The 19,412-nt window shown below is 36.0% G+C and overlaps 1 protein-coding gene across 3 annotated transcripts in view; it reads right to left on the minus strand.

The window, feature by feature from the left end:
* SLC41A2 (solute carrier family 41 member 2) overlaps window positions 1-19,412 on the minus strand; it is a 128,836-nt gene that overhangs the window by 90,635 nt on the left and 18,789 nt on the right. For all 3 annotated transcript variants that reach the window (XM_029205370.1, XM_029205369.1, XM_029205371.1), the window contains exon 2: window positions 14,979-15,703. In XM_029205370.1, the coding sequence (XP_029061203.1) occupies window positions 14,979-15,533 (555 nt within the window). In that variant the 5' untranslated portion in view covers window positions 15,534-15,703. The remainder of the gene's footprint in view (window positions 1-14,978; window positions 15,704-19,412) is intronic.

Here is a 19,412-nt window from a genome sequence, read left to right on the forward strand (position 1 = left end):
CTGGAAGATAAAATAGTGGAAATAACTACTGCAGAGCAGAATAAAGAGAAAAGAATGAAAAGAACTGAGGACAGTCTCAGAGACCTCTGGGACAACATTAAATGCACCAACATTCAAATTATTGGGGTTCCAGAAGAAGAAGAGAAAAAGAAAGGGACTGAGAAAATATTTGAAGAGATTATAGTTGAAAACTTCCCTAATATGGGAAAGGAAATAGTTAATCAAGTCCTGGAAGCACAGAGAATCCTATACAGGATAAATCCAAGGAGAAACACACCAAGACACATATTAATCAAACTGTCAAAAATCAAATACAAAGAAAACATATTAAAAGCAGCAAGGGAAAGACAACAAATAACACACAAGGTAATCCCCATAAGGTTAACTGCTGATCTTTCAGCAGAAACTCTGCAAGCCAGAAGGGACTGCCAGGACATATTTAAAGTGATGAAGGAGAAAAACCTGCAACCAAGATTACTCTACACAGCAAGGATCTCATTCAGATTCGACGGAGAAATTAAAACCTTTACAGACAAGCAAAAGCTGAGAGAGTTCAGCACCACCAAACCAGCTCTACAACAACTGCTAAAGGAACTTCTCTACGCAAGAAACACAAGAGAAGGAAAAGACCTACAATAACGAACCCAAAACAATTAAGAAAATGGGAATAGGAACATACATATCAATAATTACCTTAAATGTAAATGAACTAAATGCTCCCACCAAAAGACACAGATTGGCTGAATGGATACAAAAACAAGACCCATATATTTGCTGTCTAGAAGAGACCCACTTCAGACCTAGAGACACATACGGACTGAACGTAAGGGGATGGAAAAAGATATTTCATGCAAATGGAAAGCAAAAGAAAGCTGGAGTAGCAATTCTCGTATCAGACAAATAGACTTTAAAATAAAGACTATTAGAAGAGACAAAGAAGGACACTACATAATGATCAAGGGATCGATCCAAGAAGAAGATACAACAATTGTAAATATTTATGCACCCAACAAAGGAGCACCTCAATACATAAGGCAAATACTAAGAGCCATAAAAGGGGAAATCAACAGTAACACATTCATAGTAGGGGACTTTAATACCCCACTTTCACCAATGGACAGATCATCCAAAATGAAAATAAATAAGGAAACACAAGCTTTAAATGACACATTAAACAAGATGGACTTAATTGATATTTATAGGACATTCCATCCAAAACCAACAGAATACACATTTTTCTCTAGTGCTCATGGAACATTCTCTAGGATAGATCATATCTTGGGTCACAAATCAAGCCTTGGTAAATTTAAGAAAATCGAAGTCGTATCAAGTATCTTTTCCGACCACAATGCTATGAGACTAGATATCAATTACAGGAAAAGATCTGTAAAAAATACAAACACATGGAGGCTAAATAATACACTACTTAATAACGAAGTGATCACCGAAGAAATCAAAGAGGAAATTTAAAAATACCTAGAAACAAATGACAATGGAGACAAGATGACCCAAAATCTATGGGATGCAGCAAAAGCAGTTCTAAGAGGGAAGTTTATAGCAATACAATCCTACCTTAAGAAACAGGAAACATCTCGAATAAACAACCTAACCTTGCATCTAAAGCAATTAGAGAAAGAAGAACAAAAAACCCTAAAGTTAGCAGAAGGAAAGAAATCATAAAAATCAGATCAGAAATAAATGAAAAAGAAATGAAGGACATGATAGCAAAGATCAATAAAACTAAAAGCTGGTTCTTTGAGAAGATAAACAAAATTGATAAACTATTAGCCAGACTCATCAAGAAAAGAAGGGAGAAGACTCAGATCAACAGAATTAGAAATGAAGAAGGAGAAGTAACAACTGACACTGCAGAAATACAAAGGATCATAAGAGATTACTACAAGCAACTCTATGCCATAAAATGGACAACCTGGAAGAAATGGACAAATTCTTAGAAATGCACAACTTGCCAAGACTGAATCAGGAAGAAATAGAAAATATGAACAGACCAATCACAAGCACTGAAATTGAGACTGAGATTAAAAATCTTCAAACCAAAAAAAGCCCAGGACCAGATGGCTTAACAGGCGAATTCTATCAAACATTTAGAGAAGAGCTAACATCTATCCTTCTCAAACTCTTCCAAAATATAGCAGAGGGAGGAACACTCCCAAACTCATTCTATGAGGCCACCATCACCCTGATACCAAAACCAGACAAGAATGTCACAAAGAAAGAAAACTACAGGCCAATATCACTGATGAACATAGATACAAAAAACCTCAACAAAATACTAGCAAACAGAATCCAACAGCACATTAAAAGGATCAGACACCATGATCAAGTGGAGTTTATTCCAGGAATGCAAGGATTCTTCAATATATGCAAATCAATCAATGTGATAAACCATATTAACAAACTGAAAGAGAAAAACCATATGATCATTTCCATAGATGCAGAGAAAGCTTTCGACAAAATTCAACACCCATTTATGATAAAAACCCTGCAGAACGGAGGCATAGAGGGAACTTTCCTCGACATAATAAAGGCCATATATGACAAAACCACAGCCAACATCGTCCTCAATGTTGAAAAACTGAAAGCATTTCCACTAAGATAAGGAAGAAGACAAGGTTGCCCACTCTCACCACTCTTATTCAACATAGTTTTGGAAGTTTTAGCCACAGCAATCAGAGAAGAAAAGGAAATAAAAGGAATCCAAATCAGAAAAGAAGAAGTAAAGCTGTTGCTGTTTGCAGATGACATGATACTATACACAGAGAATCCTAAAGGTGCTACCAGAAAACTGCTAGAGCTAATCAATGAATTTGATAAAGCAGCAGGATACAAAATTAATGGACAGAAATCTATGGCATTCCTATACACTAATGATGAAAAATCTGAAAGTGAAATCAAGAAAACACTCCCATTTACCACTGCAACAAAAAGAATAAAATATCTAGGAATAAACCTACCTAAGGAGACAAAAGACCTGTACGCAGAAAATTATAAGACACTGATGAAAGAAATTAAAGACCATACAAATAGATGGAGACATATACCATGTTCTTGGATTGGAAGAATCAACATTGTGAAAATGACTCTACTACCCAAAGCAATCTACAGATTCAATGCAATCCCTATCAAACTACCACTGGCATTTTTCACAGAACTAGAACAAAAAATTTCAAAATTTGTATGGAAACACAAAAGACCCCAAATAGCCAAAGCAATCTTGAGAACGAAAAACGGAGCTGGAGGAATCGGGCTCCCTGACTTCAGACTATACTACAAAGTTACAGTAATCAAGACAGTATGGTACTGACACAAACACAGAAATATAGATCAATGGAACAGGATAGAAAGCCCAGAGATAAACCGACACACATATGGTCACCTTATCTTTGATAAAGGAGGCAGGAATGTACAGTGGAGAAAGGACAGCCTCTTCAATAAGTGGTGCGGGGAAAACTGGACAGGTACCTGTAAAAGTATGAAATTAGATCACTCCCTAACACCATAGACAAAAGTAAACTCAAAATGGATTAAAGACCTAAATGTAAGGCCAGACACTATCAAACTCTTAGAGGAAAACATAGGCAGGACACTCTATGACATAAATCTCAGCAAGATCCATTTTGACCCACCTCCTAGAGAAATGGAAATAAAAACAAAAATAAACAAATGGGACCTAATGAAACTTAAAAGCTTTTGCACAGCAAAGGAAACCATAAACAAGACTAAAAGACAACCCTCAGAATGGGAGAAATTATTTGCAAATGAAGCAACTGACAAAGGATTAATCTCCAAAATTTAGAAGCAGCTCATGCAGTTTAATAGCAAAAAAACAAAAAACCCAGTCCAAAAACAGGCAGAAGACCTAAATAGACATTTCTCCAAAGAAGATATATGGACTGCCAACAAACACACGAAAGAATGCTGAAAATCCCTAATCATTAGAGAAATGCAAGTCAAAACTACAATGAGATATCATCTCACACCAGTCAGAATGGCCATCATCAAAAAATCTAGAAACAATAAATGCTGGAGAGGGTGTGGAGAAAAGGGAACCCTCTTGCACTGTTGGTGGGAATGTAAATTGAAACAGCCACTATGGAGAACAGTATGGAAGTTCCTTTAAAAACTACAAATAGAACTACCATATGACCCAGCAATCCCACTACTGGGCATATACTCTGAGAAAACCATAATTCAAAAAGAGTCATGTACCAAAATGTTCATTGCAGCTCTATTTACAATAGCCCGGAGATGGAAACAACCTAAGTGTCCATCATCGGATGAATAGATAAAGAAGATGTGGCACATACATACCGTGGAATATTACTCAGCCATAAAAAGAAATGAAATTGAGTTATTTGTAGTGGGGTGGATGGACCTAGAGTCTGTCATACAGAGTGAAGTAAGTCAGAAAGAGAAAAACAAATACTGTATGCTAACACATATATATCGACTCTAAGGGGGAAAAAAAATGTCATGAAGAGCCTAGGGGTAAGACAGGAATAAAGGCACAGACCTACTACAGAATGGACTTGAGGATACGGGGAGGGGGAAGGGTAAGCTGTGACAAAGCGAGAGAGAGGCAAGGACATACATACACTACCAAACGTATGGTAGATAGCTAGTGGGAAGTAGCCACATAGCACATGGAGATCAGCTCGGTGCTTTGTGATCGCCTGGAGGGGTGGGATAGGGAGGGTGGGAGGGAGGGAGACGCAAGAGGGATGAAATATGGGAACATATGTATATATATAACTGATTCATTTTGTTGTAAAGCAGAAACTAACACACCATTGTAAAGCAATTATACTCCAATAAAGATGTTTAAAAAAAAAAAAAAAAAGCCCAGGACCAGATGGCTTCACAGGTGAATTCTATCAAACATTTAGAGAAGAGCTAACACCCACCCTTCTCAAACTCTTCCAAAATATAGCAGAGGGAGGAACACTCCCAAACTCATTCTACCAGGCCACCATCACCCTGATACCAAAACAAGACAAAGATGTCACAAAGAAAGAAAATTACAGGCCAATATCACTGAGAAACATAGATGCAAAAATCCTCAACAAAATACTAGCAAACAGAATCCAACAGCACATTAAAAGGATCAGACACCATGATCAAGTGGAGTTTATTCCAGGAATGCAAGGATTCTTCAATATATGCAAATCAATCAATGTGATATGCCATATTAACAAATTGAAGGAGAAAAACCATACGATCATCTCCATAGATGCAGAGAAAGCTTTCGACAAAATTCAACACCCATTTATGATAAAAACCCTGCAGAAAGTAAGCATAGAGGGAACTTTCCTCAACATAATAAAGGCCATATATGAGAAACCCACAGCCAACATCGTCCTCAATGGTGAAAAACTGAAATCATTTCCACTAAGATCAGGAACAGGGCAAGGGTGCCCACTCTCACCACTCTTATTCAACATAGTTTTGGAAGTTTTAGCCACAGCAATCAGAGTAGAAAAAGAAATAAAAGGATCAAATCGGAGAAGAAGAGGTAAAGCTGTCACTCTTTGCAGATGACATGATATTATACATAGAGAACCCTAAAGATGCTACCAGAAAACTACTAGAGCTAATCAATGAATTTGGTAAAGCAGCAGGATACAAAATTAATGGACAGAAATCTCTAGCATTCCTATACACTAATGATGAAAAATCTGAAAGTGAAATTAAGGAAACACTCCCATTTACCACTACAACAGAAAGAATAAAATATCTAGGAATAAGCCTATCTAAGGAGACAAAAGACCTGTACGCAGAAAATTATAAGACACTGATGAAAGAAATTAAAGATGATACAAATAGATGGATAGATATATCAGATTCTTGGATTGGGAGAATCAACATTGTGAAAATGACTATACTGCCCAAAGCAATCTACAGATTCAATGCAATCCCTATCAAACTACCACTGGCATTTTTCACAGAACTAGAACAAAAAATTTCAAAATTTGTATGGAAACACAAAAGACCCCGAATAGCCAAAGCAATCTTGAGAAAGAAAAACAGAGCTGGAGGAATCAGGCTCCCTGACTTCAGACTATACTACAAAGCTACAGTAATCAAGACAGTATGGTACTGGCACAAACACAGAAATATAGATCAATGGAACAGGATAGAAAGCCCAGAGATAAACCCACACACATATGGTCACCTTATCTTTGATAAAGGAGGCAAGAATATACAGTGGAGAAAAGACAGCCTCTTCAATAAGTGGTGCTGGGAAAACTGGTGAGGTCGATGTAAAAGTATGAAATTAGAACACTCCCTGACACCATACATGAAAATAAACTCAAAATGGATTAAAGACCTAAATGTAAGGCCAGACACTATCAAACTCTTAGAGGAAAACATAGGCAGGACAGTCTATGACATAAATCACAGCAAGATCCTTTTGACCCACCTCCCAGAGAAATGGAAATAAAAACAAAAATAAACAAATGGGACCTAATGAAGCTTAAAAGCTTTTGCACAGCAAAGAAAACCATAAATAAGACCAAAAGACAACCCTCAGAATGGGAGAAAATATTTGCAAATGAAGCAACCGACAAAGGATTAATCTCCAAAATTTACAAGCAGCTCATGCAGTTCAATATCAAAAAAACAAACAACCCAATCCAAAAATGGGCAGAAGACCTAAACAGACATTTCTCCAAAGAAGATACACAGATTGCCAACAAACACATGAAAGGATGCTCAACATCACTAACCATTAGAGAAATGCAAATCAAAACTACAATGAGGGGCTTCCCTGGTGGCGCAGTGGTTGAGAGTCCGCCTGCCGATGCAGGGGACACGGGTTCGTGCCCCGATCTGGGAAGATCCCACATGCCGCAGAGTGGCTAGGCCTGTGAGCCATGGCCGCTGAGCCAGCGTGTCCAGAGCCTATGCTCCGCAACAGGAGAGGCCACAACAGTGAGAGGCCCACGTACTGCAAACAAACAACAAAAAAACTACAATAAGATATCATCTCACACCGGTCAGAATGGCCATCATCAAAAAATGTAGAAACAATAAATGCTGGAGAGGGTGTGGAGAAAAGGGAACCCTCTTGCAGTGTTGGTGGGAATGTAAATTGATACAGCCACTATGGAGAATAGTATGGAGGTTCCCTAAAAAACTAAAAATAGAACTACCATACGACACAGCAATCCCACTATTGGGCATATACCCAGAGAAAACCATAATTCAAAAAGAGTCATGTACCAAAATGTTCATTGCAGCTCTATTTACAATAGCCAGGACATGGAAGCAACCTAAGTGTCCATCATCAGATGAATGGATAAAGAAGATGTGGCACATACATACAATGGAATATTACTCAGCCATAAAAAGAAATGAAATTGAGTTATTTGTAGTGGGGTGGATGGACCTAGAGTCTGTCATACAGAGTGAAGTAAGTCAGAAAGAGAAAAACAAATACTGTATGCTAACACATATATATCGACTCTAAGGGGGAAAAAAATGTCATGAAGAACCTAGGGGCAAGACAGGAATAAAGACACAGACCTACTAGAGAATGGACTTGAGGATATGGGGAGGGGGAAGGGTAAGCTGTGACAAAGTGAGAGAGTGGCATGGACATATATACACTACCAAACATAAAATAGATAGCTAGTGGGAAGCAGCCACATAGCACACGGAGATCAGCTCAGTGCTTTGTGACCATCTAGAGGGGTGGGATAGGGAGGGTGGGAGGGAGGGAGATGCAAGAGGGAAGAGATATGGGAACATATGTATATGTATAACTGATTCACTTTGTTATAAAGCAGAAACTAACACACCATTGTAAAGCAATTATACTCCAATAAAGATGTTAAAAAAAAAAGGAGACTTCTTTCTCCATTATGTATTGTTTCATACAGCTTAAATATGCTTTACCAGATACATACATTATGTTTTTCATTAAACTTTTTGAAATAATTATAGATTCACTTGCGGTTATTAAAAATAATAGAGAGATCCCATGTATCCTTTATCCAGTTTCCCCCAATGCTAATACCTCGCAAAACTCTAGGACAATCTCACAACCAGGATATTGATATTGATATAGTCAAGATACAGAACATTTCCATCACCACAAGGATTCCTCCTGTTGCCCTTTTATAGCCATGTCCACTTTTCTCCACTCCCAGCCCCTTCTTAATCCCTGGCAACTGCTAATCTGTTCTCCATTTCCATAAAATGTTGATTCAAGAATTTTTATAAATGAATATAATATGTATAACCTTTTGAGATTTGCTTTTTCCACTCAGCATAATTCTCTGGAGATTCATCTAGATTGTTGCATGTGTCAACAATTCATTCCTTTTTGTTGCTGAGTAGTATCCCATCATATGGATTTACCAGAGTTTGTTAAACCATTTGACTGTTGAAGGACTTGTGGCGTGTATCCCAGTTCTTGGCTATTATGAATAAGGCTGCTGTAAACATTCACGTACAGGAGTTGTGTTAGCATAAGTCTTCATTCTCTGGAATAAATGCCCAGGAATGCAATTCCTAGGTTGTATGATAGTTAATGTTTAGGTTTTATTTTTTTTAAAGAAACCGTCAAAGTGTTTTCCAGAGCGGCTGTGTCATTTTAAATTCCCAACAGCAATATATGAGTGATACCTTTTCTCTACATGCTCAACAGCATTTGATACTACCACTATTTTTTATTATAATCATTCTGATAGGTACACAGTGATATTTCATTGTGGTTTTCATTTGCGATCCTCTAATGGCTAAAGATACTAAATATCTTTTCAAGTTTATTTGCCATCTGTACATATTCTTCTGTGAAACGTCTCTATGCTTTTTTTTTTTTTTTTTTGCCAATTTTCTAACTGGGCTGTTTTTGTTAAAATGTTGAGTTTTTGAGAGTTCTTTATTCTAGCCTTTTGCCAGATGTGTGGTTTGCAAATAATTTCTTTCTCTCTGTAACTTGGCTTTTCATCCTTTCAACAAGGTCATTCACAGAACAAAATTTTTATTTGATAAAGTCCAATTTATCCATTTTTCATTTTATGGATCACACTTTTGGTGTCAAGTTTAAGCGTGTCTATCCCTCCACCAAATATCACAGTCTTGATTACTGTGGTCATTTTAATAAGCTTGGAATCAAGTAAACTGATCCTTCTCACTTTGTTTTGATTTTTAAAAAGAAAATTCTATTTTCTTTCCCTTTGCGTATACATTTTAATATTATTTATTCTATTAAAAAATCTTGTGGAGGTTTTTAAAGTTCTGTTAAACATGTATATCAGTTTTGGGAGGACTGACATCTTTATTATGTTGAGTCTTCTAAGCCATGAATATGGCAAGTCTCTCCATTTATTTAGATCTTCCTTGATTACCTTCATCAGTGTTTTGTAGCTTTCAGCGTACAAATCCTGTATGTGTTTTCTAAGATTTACATCTAGGTGTTGGTTTTTTGAGTAAATGTTATTGTATTTTTAATCTCAATGTTCACATACTCATTGCTAGAAATAAAATTTATTTTTTGTATGTATTGTGTATCCTGGGCCTTACTGAACTCATTTATCAGTTCTTGGAGTTGTTTTCTGTTTTTGTTTTTGTTTTGGTAGATTCCTTGGGATTTTCTTAGTAGACAATCATGTCATCTGCAAATAGGAACAGTTTTATTTCATCCTTTCCAATCTGTATGTCTTTTATTTCCTTTTCTTGACTTACTGCACTATGTTGAATCAAGGTAATGAGTGTGGACATCCTTGCTTTGTACCTGATCTTAGGGGAAAATCGCATTCGGTATTTCATCATTAAATTAAGTATAATGTTGAGGAAGTTCCACTCTATTCCTATTTATTTGAGTTTTTTTTTTTTATCATGAATGGGTGTTGAATTTTGTCAAATGCTTTTTCTGTATCATTTGACGTGGTCATGTGATTTTCTTCTTTAGCCTATTAATATGGTGAATTATATTGATTTTCAAATAGTGAACAAGATTTGCATCCCTGGAATAAACCTCATTTTTCATGGTGTATAATTCATTTTATATGGTGCTAAATTCTATTTGCCAATGTTTGTTAAGGATTTTTTTGGTCTATATTCAGGAAAAGTATTGGTCTGTAGGTTTTTTGGGTCTTTGGTTTGGTATCTGGGTAATACCAGCTTCTTAAAATGAATTGGTAAGTGTTCCCTCCTCTTCTATTTTCCAGAAAAGCTTGTGTAGAATTAGTGTTGACTCTGCTTTAAACATTTGGTAGAATTTTCAGGTAAAACTATCTGTGTCTGAAGATTTCTTTTTTGGGAGTTTTTAAAATTATGAACTCAATTTCCTTAATAAGTATAGAGCTATTCAAGTTATCCACTTCATTTCGGGTGGATTGTGGTAATTGTGTTTTTTGAGGAAGTGGCCCACTTTAAGTTGTAAAATTGACGTGTGCAGAGTTGTTTGTAGTACTTCTTTACTATCCTTTTGATGTCTACAGGATCTGTAGTGATATCCCCTATTTCGTTCTGATCTTGGTAATTTATGTCTTCTTTTTTTTTCATTGTCAGTGTTGCTACAAATTGTCAGATTTATTGATCTTTTCAAAGAACCAGATGTTCGTTTCACTGACTTTTTTCTACTGTTTTCCTGCCTTCAATTTCATTGATTTTTGCTTTTATATTTATTATTTCCTTTCTTCTGCTTGCTTTTGGTATATTTTGCTCATTTTTTCTAAGCTTTACTGAGGTATAACTGACAAATAGAATTGTAATATATTTTAAGGGTACAGTATGATGACTTGATATACATTATGAAAGGAATTCCACCAACAAGTTAATTAACATATCTATCACCTCACAGAGTTACTTTTTTTTTTTTTTGGTGAGAATACTTAAGATCTACTCTCTTAGCAAATGTCGAGTATACAATACAGTATTATCAACTACAGTCACCATGCTGTACATTAGATTCTCGGAGCATACTTACCTTGTAACTGAAAGTTTGTACCCTTTCACCAACTTCTCCCCATTTCCCTCACCTCCTCAGGCCCTGTCAACCACCATTCTACTCTCTGTTTTTATGAGTTTGACTTTTTTTTTTTTTTAAGATTCCACATGTAAGTGATACAATGCAATATTTGTCTTTCTCTATCTGGCTTATTTCACTTAGCAGAATGCCCTCCAGGCTCCCCGCTGGGCCTTTGCTGATGTGGATGTGGGTGAGGCCATGGTTTTTTCTGTAGTGCTTGGCTAGAGTAGAACAGTTATTGTCTAAAACTGTTTTGTCTTGCTAGGGTGACCCTTTCCTAGTCACAAAGAGCAGGCTTTTGTTGGTTTTGTTTTGTTTTGTCTGCCCTTGTTGGCATTTCTTGGTTGCCGGCTTCTCTAGCTCTGAGTCTGGGATATATGAAGCAAAATAAATAGAACGAACCCAACTAAAAATGTAAAAGACCTGTGTTCAGAAACTGTAAAACATCAATGAGGGGAATTAAAGATGACCTAAATAAATGGAGGCTATTATTCCACATACCTGTGTTGGAAGACTAAACAGTGTAGAGTCAATTCTCCCCCTTAGTATATCTGAATCACAATCGCTACTACTTTTTTTGAAAACTGACAAGGTTTTATACTAAAACATACATAGGGATGCAAAGGGAAAAGAATAACCAAAGCACTCTTCAGGAAGAATAAAAAGGGAACATTCTCTAAGATATCAAGATTTATAAACTAGAGTAATGATGATGGTGTGGCATTCACGACAAGAGACATAAATACACCAAAGGAACAGAACTGAGAGCCCAGAAGTTGACTACACATAAGTGGGAAAATATTTATATTTATAACAAATATTTTGGTTATATAACAGTGTAGAGATAATTGGAAATCCATGTGGAAAGGAAAAAATATAACCTCTACCTCACACTCTGTACAAAAACCAACTCCCGGCAGGGAATGATCTAAATGTAAAAGGCAAAACAAAGCTTCAAGGAGCTATTATAAGAGAATATCTTAATTCACAGGGTATGGAAAGATTTCTTAAACAGGAGACGAAAAGCACAGACCATAGAAAAGTAGGGAAAAGGGGACTGTATAAAAATTAAGAACTTCTGGTCATCCAAACACACAATTGAGAGAGTAAAAAAGCAAGCCACAGAGGGGAAAGAATTCTGTAATACATATAACTAAAAGGCTTACATCCAGAATATGCAAATAACTCCTATAAATCAATAAGACAAAGATAAACGATCAAATAGAAAATGGGCAAAGAAACTTCACCAATGATATCCAAATGGTCAATAAACATCATTAGTCATCAGGAAAATCCCAACTAAAACCTCAATGAGATGCCACCCCACATATGCCAGAATTTCTGAAATCAAAAAGACTTTTGATACCTTGTATAAATAATAATATAGAGCACTGGACCTCTCATATACTGCTATATTAGTCTGTAAATTGGTACAACCACTTTGGAAAACCATTTGACAAATGCTACACTTAAATATCTGCATATTCTAAGACCTAGAGATTCCATTTCTACATATATACCCAAGAGAAATGCATGCACACGTACAGCAAGAGCCTGGAAACACCATTAGGCCCAATGTCCGTCAACAGTAGAATGGATTAAAAAAATAGTAGAATGGATTTTAAAAAATAGTAGAATGGATAAATTGTGATGTATTTATACACTGGATTACAACACAGCAATAAAAATAAATGAACAACAGTTTCCTAAAACTTACGTAATGTTGACCAAAAAAACGCAAACATAAAAGAATATATACTCTATACTTCCACTGGATAAATTCTGAAAAGAATTAAGTAAAGCCAAGCAGTGGTGCTTAATAATACATGCTTATAAAGACAAAAAAGTTCTTATAAAAATCAGATTATTGATTATCTTTGGTGATGGAGGAAAAAAAGGAAGCTATTGGAAGGGAGCACTAATGAAGTATAGGTAAGAGTCTATTTCTTGACCCAGGTGATGGTTATATGGTTGTTTGTGTTATGAAAATTCACTGAGCTGTATGTTTTTGTTTTCACTGAGCTGTTTGTTTTCACCCTGTATGTTTTCAATTTCACAATTTAAAAGTTTTTAAAACCTCATTCAAATGAAATCTTTCAAAACATTTACATTATGTCTTTATGATTTTTAACACTGAAGTTTAACACTATAAAGTCCTTAGGGCTAGCAGTATTAAAGTTCATAAAATCATAAAAGGAACTTTTCCCAATTACATACGTGCTCTTCTCTCAAATAGCATCAAGAAATAAGTGAACATGCACCAGAGGAAGGTACATAATGAACTATGTAAATATTCTGCTTAACAATCTACACTCTAACATATTTTTCCTATAGATGTTACCATCCTATAGCTAAGTGATGAGTGTTTCTTCAGAATAACCGGTATATGAAGAAAAAAAAAAGTCAACCCAAAACAGCATATTCATTTTAGCAGCTATGATACTCTGGTAATAATTTGAAACAATTATATTTCAAGTGGACAGATAGGTTTGGTCTCCCTAGAGTATTACAGTCTATTCAAAAATTCAATATACTTAACACAGTGTATCTTTTCATATCTTTTCTCCATCTGATGGTGGAAAAATTATGTTTCTATTTATGTACATTTTCCATTTAGATAAAAATGTTATCTGTTTAAAAGTGTCTTAGAGTCACAGATAACCTGAGGTTTCTTTTAGGGAGCAAACAATGAAAGACAAAGGCCCATGAGGATAATGTTTCTAACCCTTTCCCAGAGCCAAGCTTTCTCTGACTGATGAATGAAAACTGATAGTAACAGAATGCCACCTTTTAACAATTTACTGCTTTAGAAAGGCAATTATATAATAGGTAATTTTGTAATTTTATATAATACTACATTAAGAACTCCTACAAGTCAATAAGTAATGTACCCATTTTTTAAATGGATAAAAGATACAAAAAAGTATATAAGAAATAGTCACACAAAAGGTAAGAATGGCCAATAAACACATGAAAAGATGCTAAGACATTACTAATAATTAAAGAATGTTAATTAAAATATGATAACATTTTCCTATCAATTGGCAAAAATGAAAAAGATCAAGAATATCCAATATTGATAAGGGTACGGATAGATAAAAGTACTTATATACTGATGGCAGGACTACAAATTGGTACAAACTTTTTGAAAGTCAATTTGACAATACCTATAAAAATTTTAAACACATACAGCTGCCCTAATACCCAGCAATCCCATTTTTAAAATCTATCCTATGAAAAAATTAGTATGAGTGTGTAAAGATAAATTTATAAGGATATTTGTTATAGCACCAGCATGGGAGAATGAATAAGTAAATTTTGGTGTATATATACAATGGAAATATCAAGCACTCTTTTTAAAATGCTGAATATCTTTGTTATACTAATTTGGAAAGATGTCCAAGATACATTAATAAGCAATGCAAATAAGCTGCAGAAAAATATATATAGCATTTCATTTTTATTTTTGAAAAAAGACTGCACATATGCGTGTGTATAAGCATAGAAAAAAGTCTGCAAGTATATACAGCAAACTCTTAACAATGGTAACCTCTGGAGGGGAAGAGAGTTTTGGTTTGGAGATGAGGAATAGGAAAGACTTATCTTTTATTTAATCCTCTGCATTGTCCGAATTCATTTTAATGAGCATATATTAATTTTTATTTTTAAAATAAGGATGTATTTAAATATAACATTTATTGAGTTATTCATTTAGCTGATTTACCCAATTGGGGATTACTTTACTATTTAATATTTTATGAAAAGTTACTTTATGGTCAGAATGAGACAATTCTCTTAGAACTTCTAAAGGAAAGCAAACAAAAAAACAGAAATAGCAGATTCTTCACCAAAGTCAGCATCAGTTCATTTTAACTAAGGGATAAATTAAATCTAAATATAATGTTTGAGATTAGTAACCAACACAAAGCACTTTAAACAACAAAGACAGTGAAGTTAAACAAAGATGAAAACCCACCTGGACTATATCCAAAACCATGCCAGCTGAGACTGTTCCAAAGCCAGCTAACAAAAATGGCACAAGTATCTGCAGTGCCATGACACCACTGGACTCCTTTGGTAATTTCTGGTTTGCTTCCACAATGACATCTTCATCACCATCTCTAGATACATCTTCATCTTGTAACATGGCCGTAGTTTCTGAAGCCTCCCTTCCATCACAATAATTGTAGTTGGCGTAGTCATCATACTTTTGGCTACAGCTTGATGGCGTGTGCCCACTGTTGCCATGAAAAGATGGCTCTGAGAAACTGTGATATTCCATGTGTTGTTCAGATCTATTACTAAAAGTTTGTGCTGCAGTTGATAACCCATCTTGCCAAATGCTATTTCCTTTTTTGTGCCTGTCTTCCTGGTTTTTCTGGTAAATTACCGGAACCATACTCAACAGTAAGTTTAAAAACTTATCAGATTGAATTGTATTTAAACTTAAAGTCCAGTCTACAAAACCTCCTCCACTACTTGGACCACCACTTGTTCTGTTAGTAATAGATCTTCCTTTACTATTAGTCATATTGTCATCGCAAAAGACCCTGTACGCCTTAGATCTCAAGCTTCATGAACCATAGCAGATGAATCAGAACCACATGAATGCTGGTTTAAATTAAGATGTTGACTTCATTGTGTAGAAAACAACGTTTCCACTAACAGAAGATGTTTAGAAGTTCCACAGAGGGATTGGATCTGGAAAAACAAAATAAAATAATTTTTAAAAGTCAGATTAACTATCTTGATACTTCATAATTAAAGGTATAAAATAACACATGTTCTTAAACCAACCCTAATGTACTGACATTATACCCTTTGGGCTTAACTGCTTTGTACACAGAAATGTAGTATACAGCTTTTTTGTGTGCTCTATCTTGGTTAAAAATGTTTATCTTTGCATACTTTATGTAATTAATACCCATGTAAAGTCTTCAAATGTCTCTGAAATTCTACAATAGACAAAATTATTAAATAAAGTAATGGCTTCCATTACTTATATTGAGGTCTCAGAATCAAATTGCTACAACCCTTTACATATGCAGGCACAACAAAGTATATGACATTATATTTTAAGCATATTAAATAATAATCTGTGTTACTTTATTTACAACTTAATATAATATACATTTTGTTATTAAAATATGAAGAAACGATGATAATGTTTGCCATGAAATTATTTGATAAATATCCTAAATAGTGTACATGGCATTTACTTCACATGTAAAATTAGGCTGATGTCATATTTGTAGTTTCTGACATACAAAAAATTCATTATAGTTGATTTAGGAATATAATCCCTCTGTTACCTAAGAAATAACCAAAATGAAAAGGGATTACAAATATTCACTTAATCCTATTTTGCAAGCCAACCAAAAGAAAGCTTGCAATGCACTTATCACTTAATGCCCTTCTCAAAGTCAGCTCTGACCCTTAATCCCAGAGTATGCTCCTGATTGGCTGGTTATGGACAAGATTCTCTCTAAAGATCCTGAACTAAAGACACAGACACATTGTGTAAGCTGGTTTGAGAGTGACAGGCACTGAAGTTGTGAGGTCATACATCACCTGCCCAGGTAGAGAGTCTGACTCTTGGGACAGCTGCCACCACAAGTACGTAAGTTTTCAAAGTTATTAGGGTGGGTCTAAGGCCTCAGGTGTTTCTCAGGAATGCCCAGCCCCGTCTTACACTTATAGGAGCATCCAAGATCAACAAATTGGCTCTGATTTGATAAGGGATAGATGGCCCACTGCCTAACTGGACTGCCCATCCACCAAGCTAGGCTAAAAAATGTTGCTACAGTACTGCTGCTTTTAATGAAAACCATTCTATTCTTCAATATTTGTTTTCAATTTCTTAGAATATCTCCTTGGATAGGAAGATCAATAACAAGGAATGGCAAAGGGAAAAAGAAAAGGAGCTATGTTGGGGACAAGTGGATGCTAGGATCTGGTTCATCTATTTCATCATTCACTCACTTTCCTTTCTTCCCTCTTGTGATTATGGAGGGGTCTGGGAATTCCTGCTGGGGAATAGTCTTAAAATATAGATTCTAGGACTCTGGACCTACTGACTCAGAATATGTTTGAGGCATATAAACATTTTTTTTTTTAAGTTCCCCAAGTGATTACAGTACAGACATCCTGTGGACCTGCAGAGAATCCAATGAGATTAGGTACTAGTTGCCATCTTTGCCACTTGCAGGCTGATCAGTATGCAGACAAAGGCAGTGTTTAAAGAAAATCAAAGGAATGGAAGCAATGTCCAGAGTGAAGCAAAGAAGAACCCAAGCAGTCCACAAAGAGGAAGAAAGCCAGAACAGCTGCCTGAGAACTTTCCATGTAAGAAGGGCTCAGCTGTATGTCTGGAACTTATGAGACTCCCAGCAGCCTTACATGGGTCAGATTGAGTGGGTTTCTGTTCCTTCAACCAATTCACCTCTTTTTAAGTAGTGAGCATTTCACTGCCCCAAAGAGATCTCTAATCAAACAAAAAAACAGAACAAACCTCAAAGAGATAAAGCTTTAAGACAAGTCTGAAGGGCCAGTGATGGATATAGGCAATTTCTTCTTCCCCTTGAAGCAGAATTATAAGGGTAATCAAAATGGAAATGCAGAGAAATGTAGATAAACAACAAAGAAAGATGACAGTATGTATATCACCATTCAGTCACCATTCAGCTCAAAAAGCATGCTCAGGAAAATTGACCAGCTAACACTAAATAGGAAAATGGAGTGAGGAGAAGGTTAAAAAAAGAGGAATTTCCCAAAACAAGTCATCTCTCTTAGAGTATTTGCAGGACATGGTTAAGCACATAGTCTGCACTGAGTTGGCCAGCAGGATCCAGATGCAAAGACACATCCAGCTCTTACTTTTGCCCCTAGTATTCTTTGTTTAGAAGGTTAGATGGAGAGATGGATATTCTGTACACAGGGCCACTGTGTACAGAGACCAGATAGAGCCTTTGGGTAAATTTAAAACAGTACCTCCTGGAAAAAGGAAGCCACAGGAATGGAGTCTCTGGCTGGATTTCAGCCCCCCTCCATCCCCTCAGCCAAGCACCTTCAGGCACTGCAGGATCTGCACAACCTTAAACAACAAGACTGGGCAGTTGGGTGAAATGGTAAACTACGCTTAAAGAGCATAAAACAAACAAACAAAAAACCACATTTTTATTGTTGTTTTCCTCAGCATCTTTCCCCAGTTTTTCAGCTTATGGTATTTCCATCTCCCACGTAAAACCACACCTGCCCTGTTCCATGAGGTTCTGGTAGGCCTAGCATCACAGTCCCCTCCCCTCCAGACCACATAATGACAAGTGCCTGGAGCAGGCCTGAGTCCTACCCCGGAATTTCACGTATTTGTTGGCTTATTATTTCCTGAATGGCTACTAGATCCTGGGGCTGCCCCATTAACAAAAGAGGCACTATTCTTGCTTCAAGGATTCTTCCTTGTAGTGGGGAGGAACAACAATCAAGTGAGCAAATAAATGAGATAATTTGTGGTAAAGGCAGTGAAGGAAACAGTTGATAGAGCAGAGTGAATGACTTGCAGGGCTACTTCAGAGGGGAAGGCCTCTGGAAGGGTGTTTTCTCACTTCCTTTTGGAATGAAATAATTCTGAAGCTGTCACTCTGTCTTCCTCCTCAAAAAGCTCCCTCTACCACCACTACCACCACCACCACCACCACTAACACTTGGAGGAAAGCTCATGTGTGTTAGAAAAGGATCCACAGAAACAGAGAATCAGAGCTAGGAGATGATGAGAGGGTTCTGACATCACGATGAGAATGCCTATCTCATTTATTTAAAGCCCGTTCCATCTCTGTTCTTCCCAATTATATGGGCCAAGAAATCTCCACTGCTTAAGCTAGTCTGAGTGGTGTTTCTGTCCTAACATCTGTTTTTTAAATAATGCAATTTGGAAGTACTAGGAATTACCTTGTTACCAGTGCATGCCACGGACCACATACCACCGTCTTGCACTGAGGAAAATGTGTTTATTTTTATTTATCCTTCATTTTATCCAGTTAATGAGTGATCAGTTATTCTAACGCTTGCATATTGACAAGGTCTATTATCTCCCTTAAAGACTCCTTAAATTTTCTTCCTTTAAAGAAATCACTTAGAAACTCATTGAATAATGGTTACAATCAACATACTTTGTGGTTGATTTAAAATAGGTAATGTACACATATGCCACTAAATAAAAAGTTGGTTGGGTTGCTCTATATTGTTATTCATCCATGAATGAGTAAAAACAACTAAAAATTTAAAAAATAAGTGAATAGAACTGGGCAAAGTTTCTCCTGGTTTTAGGTGCTTTAAGTTAAAGAATACCAGTGGAGATATTTATGGGTTACTCTTTAGCTACCTAATAGGTAATTTTAATCTAGTACCAACATAG

Source organism: Monodon monoceros, unplaced genomic scaffold (genome assembly GCF_005190385.1).
Source record: "Monodon monoceros isolate NGI ecotype Baffin Bay Population unplaced genomic scaffold, NGI_Narwhal_1 Super_Scaffold_6, whole genome shotgun sequence".
NCBI lineage: Eukaryota > Metazoa > Chordata > Mammalia > Artiodactyla > Monodontidae > Monodon > Monodon monoceros.